Source organism: Ambystoma mexicanum, chromosome 2p, assembly GCF_040938575.1.
Source record: "Ambystoma mexicanum isolate Mex_15411 chromosome 2p, UKY_AmexF1_1, whole genome shotgun sequence".
Lineage (NCBI taxonomy): Eukaryota > Metazoa > Chordata > Amphibia > Caudata > Ambystomatidae > Ambystoma > Ambystoma mexicanum.
This window is the reverse complement of record NC_090923.1, coordinates 507321692-507334333: the sequence shown is the minus strand read 5'-3', so window position 1 is coordinate 507334333 and position 12642 is coordinate 507321692. Positions and strand designations below refer to the sequence as shown.

General features: G+C 47.9%; 1 protein-coding gene across 3 annotated transcripts in view; it reads right to left on the bottom strand.

Moving 5' to 3' along the window:
* The window catches only part of VGLL4 (vestigial like family member 4), an 819879-nt gene that overhangs the window by 149798 nt on the left and 657439 nt on the right, over nucleotides 1-12642 (bottom strand). For all 3 annotated transcript variants that reach the window (XM_069643919.1, XM_069643918.1, XM_069643917.1), the window contains one exon: nucleotides 3347-3569. In XM_069643919.1, coding sequence (XP_069500020.1) covers nucleotides 3347-3569 — 223 coding nt within the window. The remainder of the gene's footprint in view (nucleotides 1-3346; nucleotides 3570-12642) is intronic.

The following is a 12642-nucleotide window of genomic DNA, read 5'->3' as shown; positions in this document are numbered from 1 at the left end:
CCAAAGACATTTGACTGTACAAGGAATTTGGTTTGACCCTTGTCTGACCACTTGACACCTTATGCCAGCCTCCCCAAAGGCCTCTTGGTACTTGTAGTTTCTACAACAACTGAAGACTTTTGACTATGCACAGGACTTAACATAACCTGCTGCAGGACCACTTTGATTTCTCAGTTCAACACATTCTCCTTGTTCAGGTACGAGGCACCAGAGTCCTTCGAATGAGCATCCTAGTGGAGCCGCACCACTCTAACCCCGATGCCAATTTAGCTTTCCAAAAGACCTTTGGACATTAGTCTTCTTTCTTTCTACAATGTTGCTCTTCACAACTTTGAGCCCAACACAGTCCGATCTATTATCAGCTCTCTCCGACTCATTGCCTGTTCCAAACTCTGATGGAGTCTCCTGCCTCTGTAGTGAAGGACAGTACCAAGATGGCAACCACTTCTCCCCGCCATTTCCATCAGTGCGCGAGGGTCCCATGTACCGCTGACATCCTTTGCACCATTCGCCAACTGCGATTCCCAGTCTTACATTTCCCTTGTCAGATGCTCAGCGGGTCTGGGTTGAAATGGGCAAGAGCAATTCCCTCCTTGTTGTCCTTTCAAGTCTCGCCACCTTTGTCCTCCATTTAAACTGCCGTCCTGGAATATCTGCTTCCTCATGCATTTTGCCTTGCTCAGTGTGCGCTTTCATGCTCTGCATTTTATCCCTATGGGGAAAGGGAAGTCAGATGTGTGTAATTATCGGCAATTGCCTGACCCTTGTGTTGGGACATGTCAGGTATACAGCTCTGGTGTTCGTCCGCTGTCTTTCATGGTAATTGGTCAGTGAGAAAGTGTTTGTGTAAAGTCAGGGGGCGCGTGGGTTAGTTTGAGTTTCTAGATTTCCTAGGGAGTAGGATGGGGATAAGGTGTCATAAGGAAAGCGTTACCGCGTCTCACCCTTTAGTGTCCCACTTCCACTCCCTGAAAACCGTTCACCCAGGTGATTCTCCCCCCCTCCCCCTCCACACTGGACCACAACCAGGAACTGGATCCAATAGCGATGTCCGTGTCCTGGCCACCTGGATGACAGATCCCTGGGGACTAGCGAGTGCGACACCTTCAGGGTTCACAGTTCTCATGCCTGCTCTCCAGAATGAGGCAGCTCCGGGTGTGTGGCCATCTTGTCTGGCCTGGCGACCATTCTGTCATGGCCTGTGCCACGTGCCTGCCGCATGGTACTCGATAAGCTGCGCCCAGTCTCCTCCTGCAAGCTCAAAAGCAAAGGCTCGGACCTTCCCTGCACCTCAGGTTGGGATCTGGGAGGTGGAGCGCCCTCTGCCATGGCGCCCGTAGTGCATCTGCTGCTTAAAGGCTTCCCCTTGGATGCTAGCCCAGTGATAGAGCAAAGCCCCCTTGGGGATTTCACCTGTACTAAAGCCTTGCAGCCCCTCAGCGGTGGGACCTGGAAGGCTTGCGACCCCTGGGCCTGTAGCTCTAGGAGCCTCAGTCCCTTTGCTGGTCTTAGGACCTGGAGGGCCCCTCCCGCTTGGGCGCTTCCCTGGGAAGGAGTCGCCCTTGCGGGGTGCAGAGGAGAACAGGGCACCTACCTTGGGCCTGGTCTTCCTCCTCAGGTTTGTCTTGATGCCCTCAGGAGGTGATCTTTTTAACAGCTCCCTCCACCTGACCAAACGACTCTTCAGATCTTGCAGGGTCAATGCGTCGCACGCAGAACAGCCGTCCCAGCCATGGTCAGGGCCAAGGCACCTGAGGCAGAGCGCGTGGAGATCTGACGTGGGGAAGGAACCTTCGCAGGCCGGACATCTGCTGAAACCCGCCATCGTTGACATGCGCCGGAGAGGAGCGTGGCTCCAGAGGACAGAGTATTATCTCTGACAATTGCTATGAGAAAAGGTAAGAAAAAAGAAAATCTTCAGGGGAAGAGTGCATGGAATTACAAAGCCGGAGGCCTAAAACAGGAGCGCGCTGGTGAAATCGGTCCTTTCCCATAGACGCAGTAAAGAGGACTGAGAAATAGCGCAGGTGGGCGGAGTCAGGGGAGTGCACGCCCATACAGTCTGGAGGAAAGGGGACGGGACGTAGTAGTAAAAATATCTTGCACGTGCGATTATTCTCCAAACAAGAAATGTCCAGTTCACCCAGAGTCTATTGTTTATTTAGGATTTAGACTAGCGGTGTTTAGCAGCTGTGAAAACAGGTTGTCCAGGCTGCATGTATATGCCATGGAAGGAGGTGGGGGTAGGTGTAGCTGAACTAATAGGTTGTGGTCAGCAAAACTAGTTGCCGTACTGCAATGTTACCTTATATGGAATTGTGCTGTGAAGAACTATACATGGAGCTGCTTTTTGTGGTTTTAGATATAGCAAATTATATACATTTTTGTGACTGACCAATGAGGATAGGTGACTTGGGCTGGGCAAGAATGACGCGGGGGTGAGACCAAATATGTTCACTGTATGTAAAATGTATAAAAGCTGAAGCAGACTTCACATCAGAGAGGTGTTACAAACAGCCCTGTGTGGTTGTACTTAGTCTCCCGAGTGAATAAACCTTGCAAGCCTCCTTTTTGCATATCTCCTCTGTGTAATTATCATCCATGGTATTTATCCAGCACAACGGTAGCGCGAGTGTACATGTACGGTGTGTGAGGGGTAGGAGAGTAGGGAGTATATGAGAGTGTGACTGGAAGAGTGAAAGAAGAGGGACTGACCAGAAGGTCGGTGAAGTGGTACTAGTGTGTGGAAAAGAGTACTAGTGATGTGGCGATGGGAGAGCAGTATGGAGTCGGAGGAGTAGTGGTGTAAAGTAGAAAGTAGTAGTGTAGAGAGGGGAGAAGGAGGAGTTTGGAGAGAGGAGTAGTAGATGTAGACGAGGGAGAGAAAGTAGCAAGGAGAAAGATCATAAGTTGGTGGTCGACAAAGAGGAACAGAGGGAGAGAAAAGGAAGTTTCATGGAGAAACAGAAAAAACGGAGTAGGAGACAAGGAAGAGCCATTGATAGATCTAGGGAAAGGAATAGAAGTGCGTGAAAGATCAGGCAATCGCTTGGAGTGATTGAAAGGCACTATATAATCAGGGTCCCCGATAGGTGTCACTCAAGTCTTGAAAGATAAGTTGTTTGCCTTTCGGCCATCATAAACATACATTTTAGATAGTAGGGTTAGGGTGGGACTGCCCATTCCTAGGTTAGAGAGAGGGAGTGCTATAGGTCCGTTGCTGAATTGAAAATAAAAACCTTGTCTGGGAATGTATTGAAGCAATCTGACATTTTAATTCCAGAAGTCTTCACAGCACAACTGCATTCAGTTGCATTCTGCATCCTTCAGAATAAGTGAAAGTTACCTGTTGCCTTTCCATTGGATTCAGTGTAGGTATGATGCCCACTGCTCGAGCAGCATCCATGCTGTTTTTGGTCAGGGCTAGAGGTTGATCCATGGTCAAGCTTGGGATCGAAGCGTACAAATGATTTGCATGCAGGCTCATGGTTGGTGCTAGAGCTCTTTCTATGGGACTTCGACTTCGGTCTCTGTGATCTTTTCGATAATCCCCATTAGTAGCCTTGTTCCTAAATCAACAGAAATAAAGCAATACAGAATTTTAAAAAGTCCAATCAATTTCTGCACACTAAAATATGACCATGATTTCTATGTCAGGAGTCTGTATGTGTTGCCTGCACATCTTGACACATCAATATACGCAAAGTAAGATGAACACACTGGTTGTTTGCCTTTTTTTCAGATGTTCACTAATGGATTCCTATGGAATACACCTGCATTCAGCTCCAGCTAAAAAGCAAACAAATTCTATAGAAATCCATTGTAAATGGTGTCTGAAAAGCATAATTTCCAGCTAGCATTTAACTTTTTCACAAAATAGAAGGCGAGGAGAAAGCATAAAGATATTTTCACTTGGATTTACTCTTGTAAAGAAGAAAACTGTGACCAGGGAACCAAACAGCATTCAAGTGCCAACGTGTGTTCCCCTCGATGCAATTTGTATTTTTTGCAAAACGAGCCTGTGGACCTCCTATGAGTTGCATATATGCTTTTGCTAGAAACATTTCAGCCAATGCGGACAGCGGAAGAGATTCATATATTCAAGAGCAAGAGTGCGTGCGTCTACACAAGAACGAGCAACAGCGTGCACAATCACAAAAGCGAGCAAGAGCGCACGCAATCACGAGAGCCAGCAAGAGCTTACACAATCACGAGAGCCAGCAAGAGCGCACACAGTCATTAGCCAGCAAGAGCGCACGCGCGGGTACCAGAGAGGGAGCAAGAGCGCACGCGCAGGAACCAGAGAGGGAGCAAGAGCGCACGCGCAGGTACCAGAGAGGGAGCAAGAGCGCACGCGCAGGTACCAGAGAGGGAGCAAGAGCGCACGCGCAGGTACCAGAGAGGGAGCGCTCCCTCTCTGGTACCAGAGAGGGAGCAAGAGCGCACGCGCAGGTACCAGAGAGGGAGCAAGAGCGCACGCGCAGGTACCAGAGAGGGAGCAAGAGCGCACGCGCGGGTACCAGAGAGGGAGCAAGAGCGCACGCGCGGGTACCAGAGAGGGAGCAAGAGCGCACGCGCGGGTACCAGAGAGGGAGCAAGAGCGCACGCGCGGGTACCAGAGAGGGAGCAAGAGCGCACGCGCGGGTCCCAGAGAGGGAGCAAGAGCGCACGCGCGGGTACCAGAGAGGGAGCAAGAGCGCAAGCGCGGGTACCAGAGAGGGAGCAAGAGCGCACGCGCGGGTACCAGAGAGGGAGCAAGAGCACACGCGCGGGTACCAGAGAGGGAGCAAGAGCGCACGCGCAGGTACCAGAGAGGGAGCTAGAGCGCACGCGCAGGTACCAGAGAGGGAGCAAGAGCGCACGCGCGGGTACCAGAAAGCGAGCAAGAGCACGTGCGGTAACCAAAAACTAAGGGTCTGTCCGCTGTCAAGATGTCCAAAGCAAAAATGTCCTGTGTCCCAAATCCTATCCTAGCCCTCTCGTTCTAAAACAAACTCAAAAGTTTTAATATTGTCTTTGGCTTGTTCAACAAAAAAGGTATAAACCCAAACAGATAATATTCACTGTTTCAGAGAATGGCTCCCTTCCCCAGGTTTCTCTCCACCAAAACAACATTTCTAAAGAATAACCATGTTCTTTGTAGCCCAAGAGGATAGCCCCATCCTCTTGGCGTTGCAATTCACTGTAGGGGAAATTACTCCCCAAGGTCTTTTCCACATTCAATGCAATTCAAAATCCTGAGGGCATGGGTCTTCCTTGGGATTCTCTTTTCAAGATACTTGAAATGGGTCCCAGACTCGCAACAACATCCGGTATACTACCGCGCTAGGGTCTCTTATGTTATGTTCATCCACTTTCAGGATCTGAGGGCATATGCTTTCTCCCCAAGTTTCTCTCATCATTGGTGTATGTCCGTCTCCCATAATACTGGGTTTATGAAAATCAGTTTTTGATTTAAGCCGTAGGGAATTTGCCTCCCATTTCAATTACGGAAGGCCTTCTCCAGCTCCCTACTAGGGCCTGACCTTTCACTGTGGGCTCAGCAGATTTAGGATGGCTCCCTTGGCTTCTCCGAACCCGCTCGGGTCCTTCTCGGCTTGTGCGTCACTCCCCTTGCCGGCGCAAAGCTCCATTACCTCATGCCCTTTTTCCGCGTCTCTCCTGCTGGCCGAAATCCATCTCCAGTCCAAACGCTGCCTCCCTCTCTGCACGCAACTTTTCTGCCTCGCTTGCCGCCTCCTGGATTTCCAGCCCAGCTGGGTAATCTTCTCCACGGTTCTTCTGCGTCTCCTCTCTTGCCTGTCCACCTGACTGCTTGACTTGCCCGGCAGTGCCAGGCCGGACGGATCTCCCAGAGTTGCTCAGCTGTTCCATCTTTGAAATCCCCGCTCCGAGGAAGGGAGTCGTCGAGAGCCAATCGAATTTCTCCAACTGCTAGACTGCTCGCTTCAGTCAAGTAATCTTTGTGGTTGCCTTCTTCCTAGTGTCAGTCTTTCATTCGGTTTGCTACAGAATATTTAAGGGTACTGTCAGCAGGCTTTACGGGTTGTTGAAGGGGATTAGCAGAGTATGCCATCAATGACTGAGGAATGGAGGGGATAGGGGGATACAATGCCTCATCTGATGATGCCTGCCCCTCCTACTGAATATCGCCTGCCACCATATGAACCTCCCCCACATAGCCACCCCCAGGGTCAGATCAGGTAGCGGCTGCTGTGCCCTGACCACATGAGGTCCCTCTGGGAAAGGAGCGATGCCATTAGATTTGTGAGAGAAAAGGTGAGGGGGCGTACAAGAGTGCACGCGTATGATAGAGGGAGTGCTCATACGAGAGTACACACATCCAAGTGTGTGCTGTGATGAATCTCAGGATTTTATCACTTCCCCTGAGGGCGAGCCCCCACTGTGATGATAGGGAGGTGAGCCTGCCCGCAATATCCTCCCTAGAAATCAAGACACTGGGACCTCACTGGGAGAGACCTGTTCCCTAAGAAGTTGTCTAACAGTAACTCTACAAGCTCATCTAATAAAGAAAGGTATTCAGAAACCACGAAAATGTGTTAAATAGATAACTAGAAACTCTGAACATTGCTTTGAAAGAAAAAAAAATACCTTTTACTGAGATGAAGATCTGCAGAAGAACATAAAGAATGCAGAACAGTTCCCGGCCTCCCAGTTGTACAGGTGTACCCCTCCTTTCTGCCCTTCAATATTCCTCCCCTGCAGTAGATCTGTTCGGTTATCTCTGAGAAAAGCTCTGTTAGGCATCTGAACTGTTGTATACCTCTGTAAAGCATTCCATTGCACTTAATAAATCCCGGAATAATAATAACTTAAAAAAAGAAGCAACATGTGATTCCGCATGGGCAGTCTCACAGCTAAATCAAAGAAAAGGGGAGGAGGCTGGTGGAAAAGAGGGGAATCCCGCGAGTTACCAAAACTGGTTTATACGGAGAAAAGATTGGACGCGCAGCATTCCAATGTCAAGAGCAAGCAAACTACAGACTCGGAAGCGCGGTGTCTCAAAATTGAGAGACAAAGCATCATTATTGGAATGCTGAAGCGATTGAGAATCGTTACTGGAGTACTCGTACTCTTCCCAGTCAATAAGAACATCTTGATACCCTTGTAAGGAACCCAAGGTGGCAACAGTAAAGACAGACACAGCAACAGTACAAAGACACAAGTGATCACAACAGTGTTTTTTTTTTTACTTTAGAATGGGTGAGATAAACACCTAATCTAAACCTAAATCTAAGATGGGAGCAAGCTACGACCATCAAATAATAAATGAGCCAGTCCTAGTGGCATCTTGTCAAATAAAAAGGGCTTATACCAAAAACACCTATTGCCAACCCTCACCACTAAATTACAAAAAAAAAGTGTGAGATAATGTTCACCGTAAAAGAAAGAAGTGTTCACCAAACGATGCGTCAGGATGGTTTGGCTGGGTCTCCCTTCCCTCACAGCACAGAACAAGGCAGGACTCGAGCACAGCACACTCTGTCTAGTTGGCACGAGGTTCAGAGTTCAGTTCAATGATATCAAGTCTCCTTCTTGCAAGTCTCTTGCCTTAGAAGACCTGTGGTGTTTCACAATGACAAACAAAATGTTCTCTGATCTTGCACCTTGGGCAACTGCTCTTCGCCCCAGGATCTCCCTGCGCCGGGCTCGGATCCTGCTCACAGTTTGGGCCTTCCTCCATCGGGTGCACTATGGCCTCTAACACAGATCATGCATTTTTCATTTCTATCCGAAAGCAAGGTTTAACTTCTCCTAGCTTTCTTTCGGCATCCCTCGGTCGGGTTCACACTTACCACATTCCATAACCTTTTTTTGAAAGCAGGATTCCGTTCCCCTAGCTTTCTTTTGTCAACAGGTCAGAGACTTTCAATTGTACAAGGGATTTGATGTAACCCTTGTAGGACCACTCTGATGCTTTACACCACCCTTTCCTAGGGCCTTATGGTTCTTGTAGTTTCAAAACAGGCCCCGGTCAGAGTCTTTCGAGTGCCCACATGGCGCCGGACCACTCTGCACTTGGACCTTAACTGAGCTTTCTTTAAAATTCAACACACACACACTGAAGTTCATTGTCTTGCGAATTCCAGGTGTTTGAAAAAGTTTTGCTGCATGCAACCTTGGGCTCAACAGAGTTCGGTTTGCCATCAGTCTCCTTCGACTCACCGGCTGTGCTGAACCAGTTGGCTTATGTGATCTCTGGAGTCATGGATAGTACTGCAGTAGCCATCTTGCCTCTCCGCCTGCATTATCAATGCGGCAGGCCCTGTGTACCGTTGACATCGCCTGCTTTGCATGCCAGCTGTAACTCATGGTCTCAAGATTTCCCTTTCAGAGGTTTCACGGACATGGGTTGAAAAGGGTGAGGCCAATTCCCCCTTCGTCCCCTGAACTGTCGGTTTGGTGCAGTTGTCACCTTGTTGGTTCGGCCTCGCTTGAAATGTGCTTTCGTGCTCTGCCTTTTATCCCTGTGGGGAAGGTAAAGGGCTGTCAAGAGTATGTGGTTATTGTCAATTATCCTAAAGGGTAGGATCTGGAAAAGTTGTTACAGGGAAGAGGATACCACGTCTCAACACTCAGTGTCCCACTTCCATTCCCTGAAAAACCCCTCGCCCAGGCGATCCTCCTCCACTGGTCCACCCATAGGAACTGGATCCAATAGCAATGGCGGTGTCTTGGCCACCTGGACGACAAATCTCTGGGGACTAGCAGGTGAGACACCTTCAGGTTTCTCACACCCTATAAAACAAAAGAGGGAAAAGTCCCAAGGCCAGAATGTTCACCTTGAAATTAAACTAGACCAGGAAGGTCTAAAGAATACCAAAATCACGAGAGGACAACTTTGAGAGAAGCTTGAAACCGAGAAAAAAGGGCCAAAGCCAAAGAGTAACTAGAAACTGAACGGTTGGTCAAAAATTAGAAACCAAAAGGGGACAGCACTTAATATTGGATAAGTTACCATGGGAAAATAAAAGGATAAATACAAAGAAGATAAATCAAGGATAGAAGAGAGAAACAGGGTTGTTCAACTTCTGGTTCTTCTACAAGAGAGAAGAACCAGAAGTTGAACAACCCTGTGGCAGAATTATATGAACAGATAAAAGCAGTTATCAAGAACTACTTAAGGATCATTTACTGAACTGAACTTTGTGGGAATTCTAGTAGTCAGGAGAAAGGAGACAGTCTCCTGGTTTTGGTGATCATAATAGCGGTACGGTTAGGATAGGTTAGTTTGGACTGATTATATTTCGGACTCTCACCGATTACCGACGAGCAGCTTAGTTTTGTTAGGTAGGGAAATCCAATAGCATAGGGCAAGAGAGGCATTTATTCTTTACTTAATTTCAATCAAATGAGCTTGCGTGCTGCTTCTGACCCGCCAGTGTGCATACTAGAGCGTGTGCATACCAGATTGAGCGGGTGTGCATACTAGAGGTCCCACGGTATTGTCACTGCTTCCGTTGGGGGAGCCCCTTTTCCTGAGGCCAGGGAGGTGAGGCAGCTATCTGATAGTCCCCTTGGGGGACGTGCTCAACAGGTAGGATGTCATGGGAGGGGAATCCTCCTGTGGGACCAGTGATGACCTTATCTGGAGAACGTGGCATGTCTGCCAATCGCCTCACCCTAGGCCCCCCTTGCTACAACCTTAACAACTCCTTCATGAGTTACTGTCACCCTACTATTTCTCTAGAAAGTACTGGGACTATGAAAAGTAAAACCAACCGATGGGTGGAAGTACTGAGACGAAGAAAACCTATTGACTCAGGAGAGCAAGCAGATTAAAAGTACTGAGACAAAAAGGTGGCGCAGAGTCATGAAGATTACTCTTGAGAACCATAATGAGTGGTCTAGTGGTTGCCAGCTTCTCATTGGTTCAAGCAGAGTAAGGAGGGAAGACTCAGGCGGCAGTAGTCTAGACCTCCCTAGAATAGCTAGCATGGTGCAGGAAGGTGGAAGGAAGCAGACCAGGATGCAAAGAGGGGAGCTGTAAGGACCAGAAGGCAAACTGGCAGAGAGAAGTTTGTAGAGTTCCTGAAGCCTGGGAAGTGCGCGAAGGGAAGACAGCACTGCCCAGAGAAAGATTGAGGCTGCAGGGTTCTCAGGCAGTCCAGAGCCCACTGTAAGGCTCCCTAGAGGAAGAGAGAGCACTTGGGCTGGCTGGTGGGAAAGAAGGTGCCGTCAGCATCTTCATAGTCACAGTACCAGGCAGGCAAGTGAACCAGGTTTGTCCTGCCACAAGGTAAGCTTAAGGGTATTGGACCCACCAAACGAAAACGCCACAAGTCATCTTCTTTGTGGCAGTACCTGCGAGGCAAGGGCCCCAAGTAGCCAAAGGCAAAGAGGGGTCTGGCATCCACCACTAAAGGAGAACACCACAAGTTATCTTCTTTGTGGTGGTACTTGGGAGAAGAGGGTTCCAAGTACCCGAACATAAAGATGAGGGTCTGGACCCATGCCCATGAGAGGAAAGGAAACTAGAGAGCAATTTACCAAGGATCATACCAGGCAGGGAGGTGAAGTGAACCAAGTTGGCCAAGCAGAAAAAGAAGGAACCAGGGCAAGGGAGGCATTGCCCCTGGTTATTGTGTTGCAGGAAACAGAATTGTCAAGAGAAGGAACCAGGGCACGGGAATCATTGTCCCTGGTTGTTGTGAAGCTTGTGTCACAGACAAATATGTAAGAACTTGGTTTTACATTGAAGAACCTCGAGTTTGGAACTTTCGTTAGAGGTGGTCTTGAAAAGGGGAACACGACTTTAAGGAGAAGGACATTCTTCCAGACCTAGTCTTCCCCTACTTTGATTGGATCAACACTCTATTCTTCTGAGCCAAGAAGATCTTCTGTTCTATATAGTTTAGTCAATAGTTTAAGGGACAGAAACAGGCTTTGGACCTTTGTCAGTGGACCATTTAATTTAGACAGACATCCTGACAGTTTCCTTAGTTTTGGTTGAGGCAGGGAACCTCCTCCAAGATATAGGGATAGGTAGGGATTTCCTGGTTTCTCTTTAAATAAACATTCATGACAACCAACATGATCCCACTGTGTCCGAGTCCTACTTCTACACCCTTAAAAGCGCATAGCAGAGTGCGCGCATAGCAGAGGGCGGGTGCGAGCAAGAACACATGCGTGTGCATGTGCGAAAAAGCAGTTCCCCAAAAAAAGGAAATGAATTGTACCACAATTTCACAATTTAAAAAAAGATCCTGTTTACAATGTTTCTTTCCAATGGGCACTTATCGGTACATTGTGCAGTCATAATAAAATTGTTACACTTGTCTTACTGAGCCAAGTACATTTTCAGGAAAGTAGGTTATCATTAAATGATCCCCCGTCTGGAACACTTATATGATCGTTTGAGGATCTGGTGATTAAAAAGCCCCCGCATATAAAACCGCACCAAAGGTGGTCCCCAACCTGTATGCTAATGAATTCATCACAGAAAAAAAATGTACATTGACAGCTGGTTTACAGAAATGAGAATTGGCTTGTCTGGGAAAATCTCACTTTTACTCTTTCTTCTGGATAATAGCATCTGTTAGCTTCTTCTTCAGCCCAGTCTTGATACTAAATATGATTTGATAGGTTTGACAGTCCCATGAATTCTATCATGTCTCTTGTTCTAGGAAGTTCCTCACAGGAATGGAGTCCTTGTCCCCTAAAGAGGAGTCTTCCCCCGGTGAGATCGCACTTGCATCGACTGCTAGGGAGGGTGTTGTGTAATGGGCTCACCTCCCTACCGCACCGTGGTTGGTGGGGGGTGAAGAGGGTTTCCCCTTTGGGGAGAAGAGACAAATTCCCTCGATTCATCACAACACCCTTTTCTTTTTCTAAAACCACTGTGCAGCTTACTGAAATCCCACAATAGGTCATGCACACATATGCTGTGCCTCTCCATACCAGTATGGTTTCAGCATAATCTTTCATAAAACACTCCTCGCCATGCAGCCCCTACAATTCTGAGGCAGTCTGACAAATTTGCCAGACAGATGGAAAAGCTAGACCCTGCTCAAATGTCTATGCTTTGTATCCCTAGAACAAACAAACTATCTTTTGTATAGACACTTGAGAATCTGTGACAGATCCTGCTTTTACTGCTGAAATGCACAGTTTGGTTGTGCTTTCCAGCATACCCGCAGAATCCTGCTGCTCTAGTTCTAAGATGAACAATCTATTAATAGAAGTGCACATTTGAGATTGAAAGGTTTTCTTTTTGCAAGGATGTTGCCAACGTTCATATTAACAGTTCTGGAACAATGGCCACAGAGCCATTTACATCAAGAATAAATCTACATGTATATAGCACATTGCATGCCATGGTTATGGTTTAGGCTCCAACAAACGTAGAGTAAAAGATTGTTAAAGCAGTAAAACAGTCTCCTACACCACGCTCCCTTCTCTACACTCTCGCCTCTGATCCTCGCTCCCCACCAACCCCATACTCGCCCACAGCTCTTTAATACCCAGACCTGGGCCCTGCCGTTCCTCAACCCCACCTTGCTGTGTTTTGCAACAACACTATTAAGGCAAGAAATTGCATTTAAGTAACCATTAGTTTTCCACTGTCCACTACAGCACAGGGACGTCATTTCACCAAAATGCCAGGGGTAGTGGAAGTAA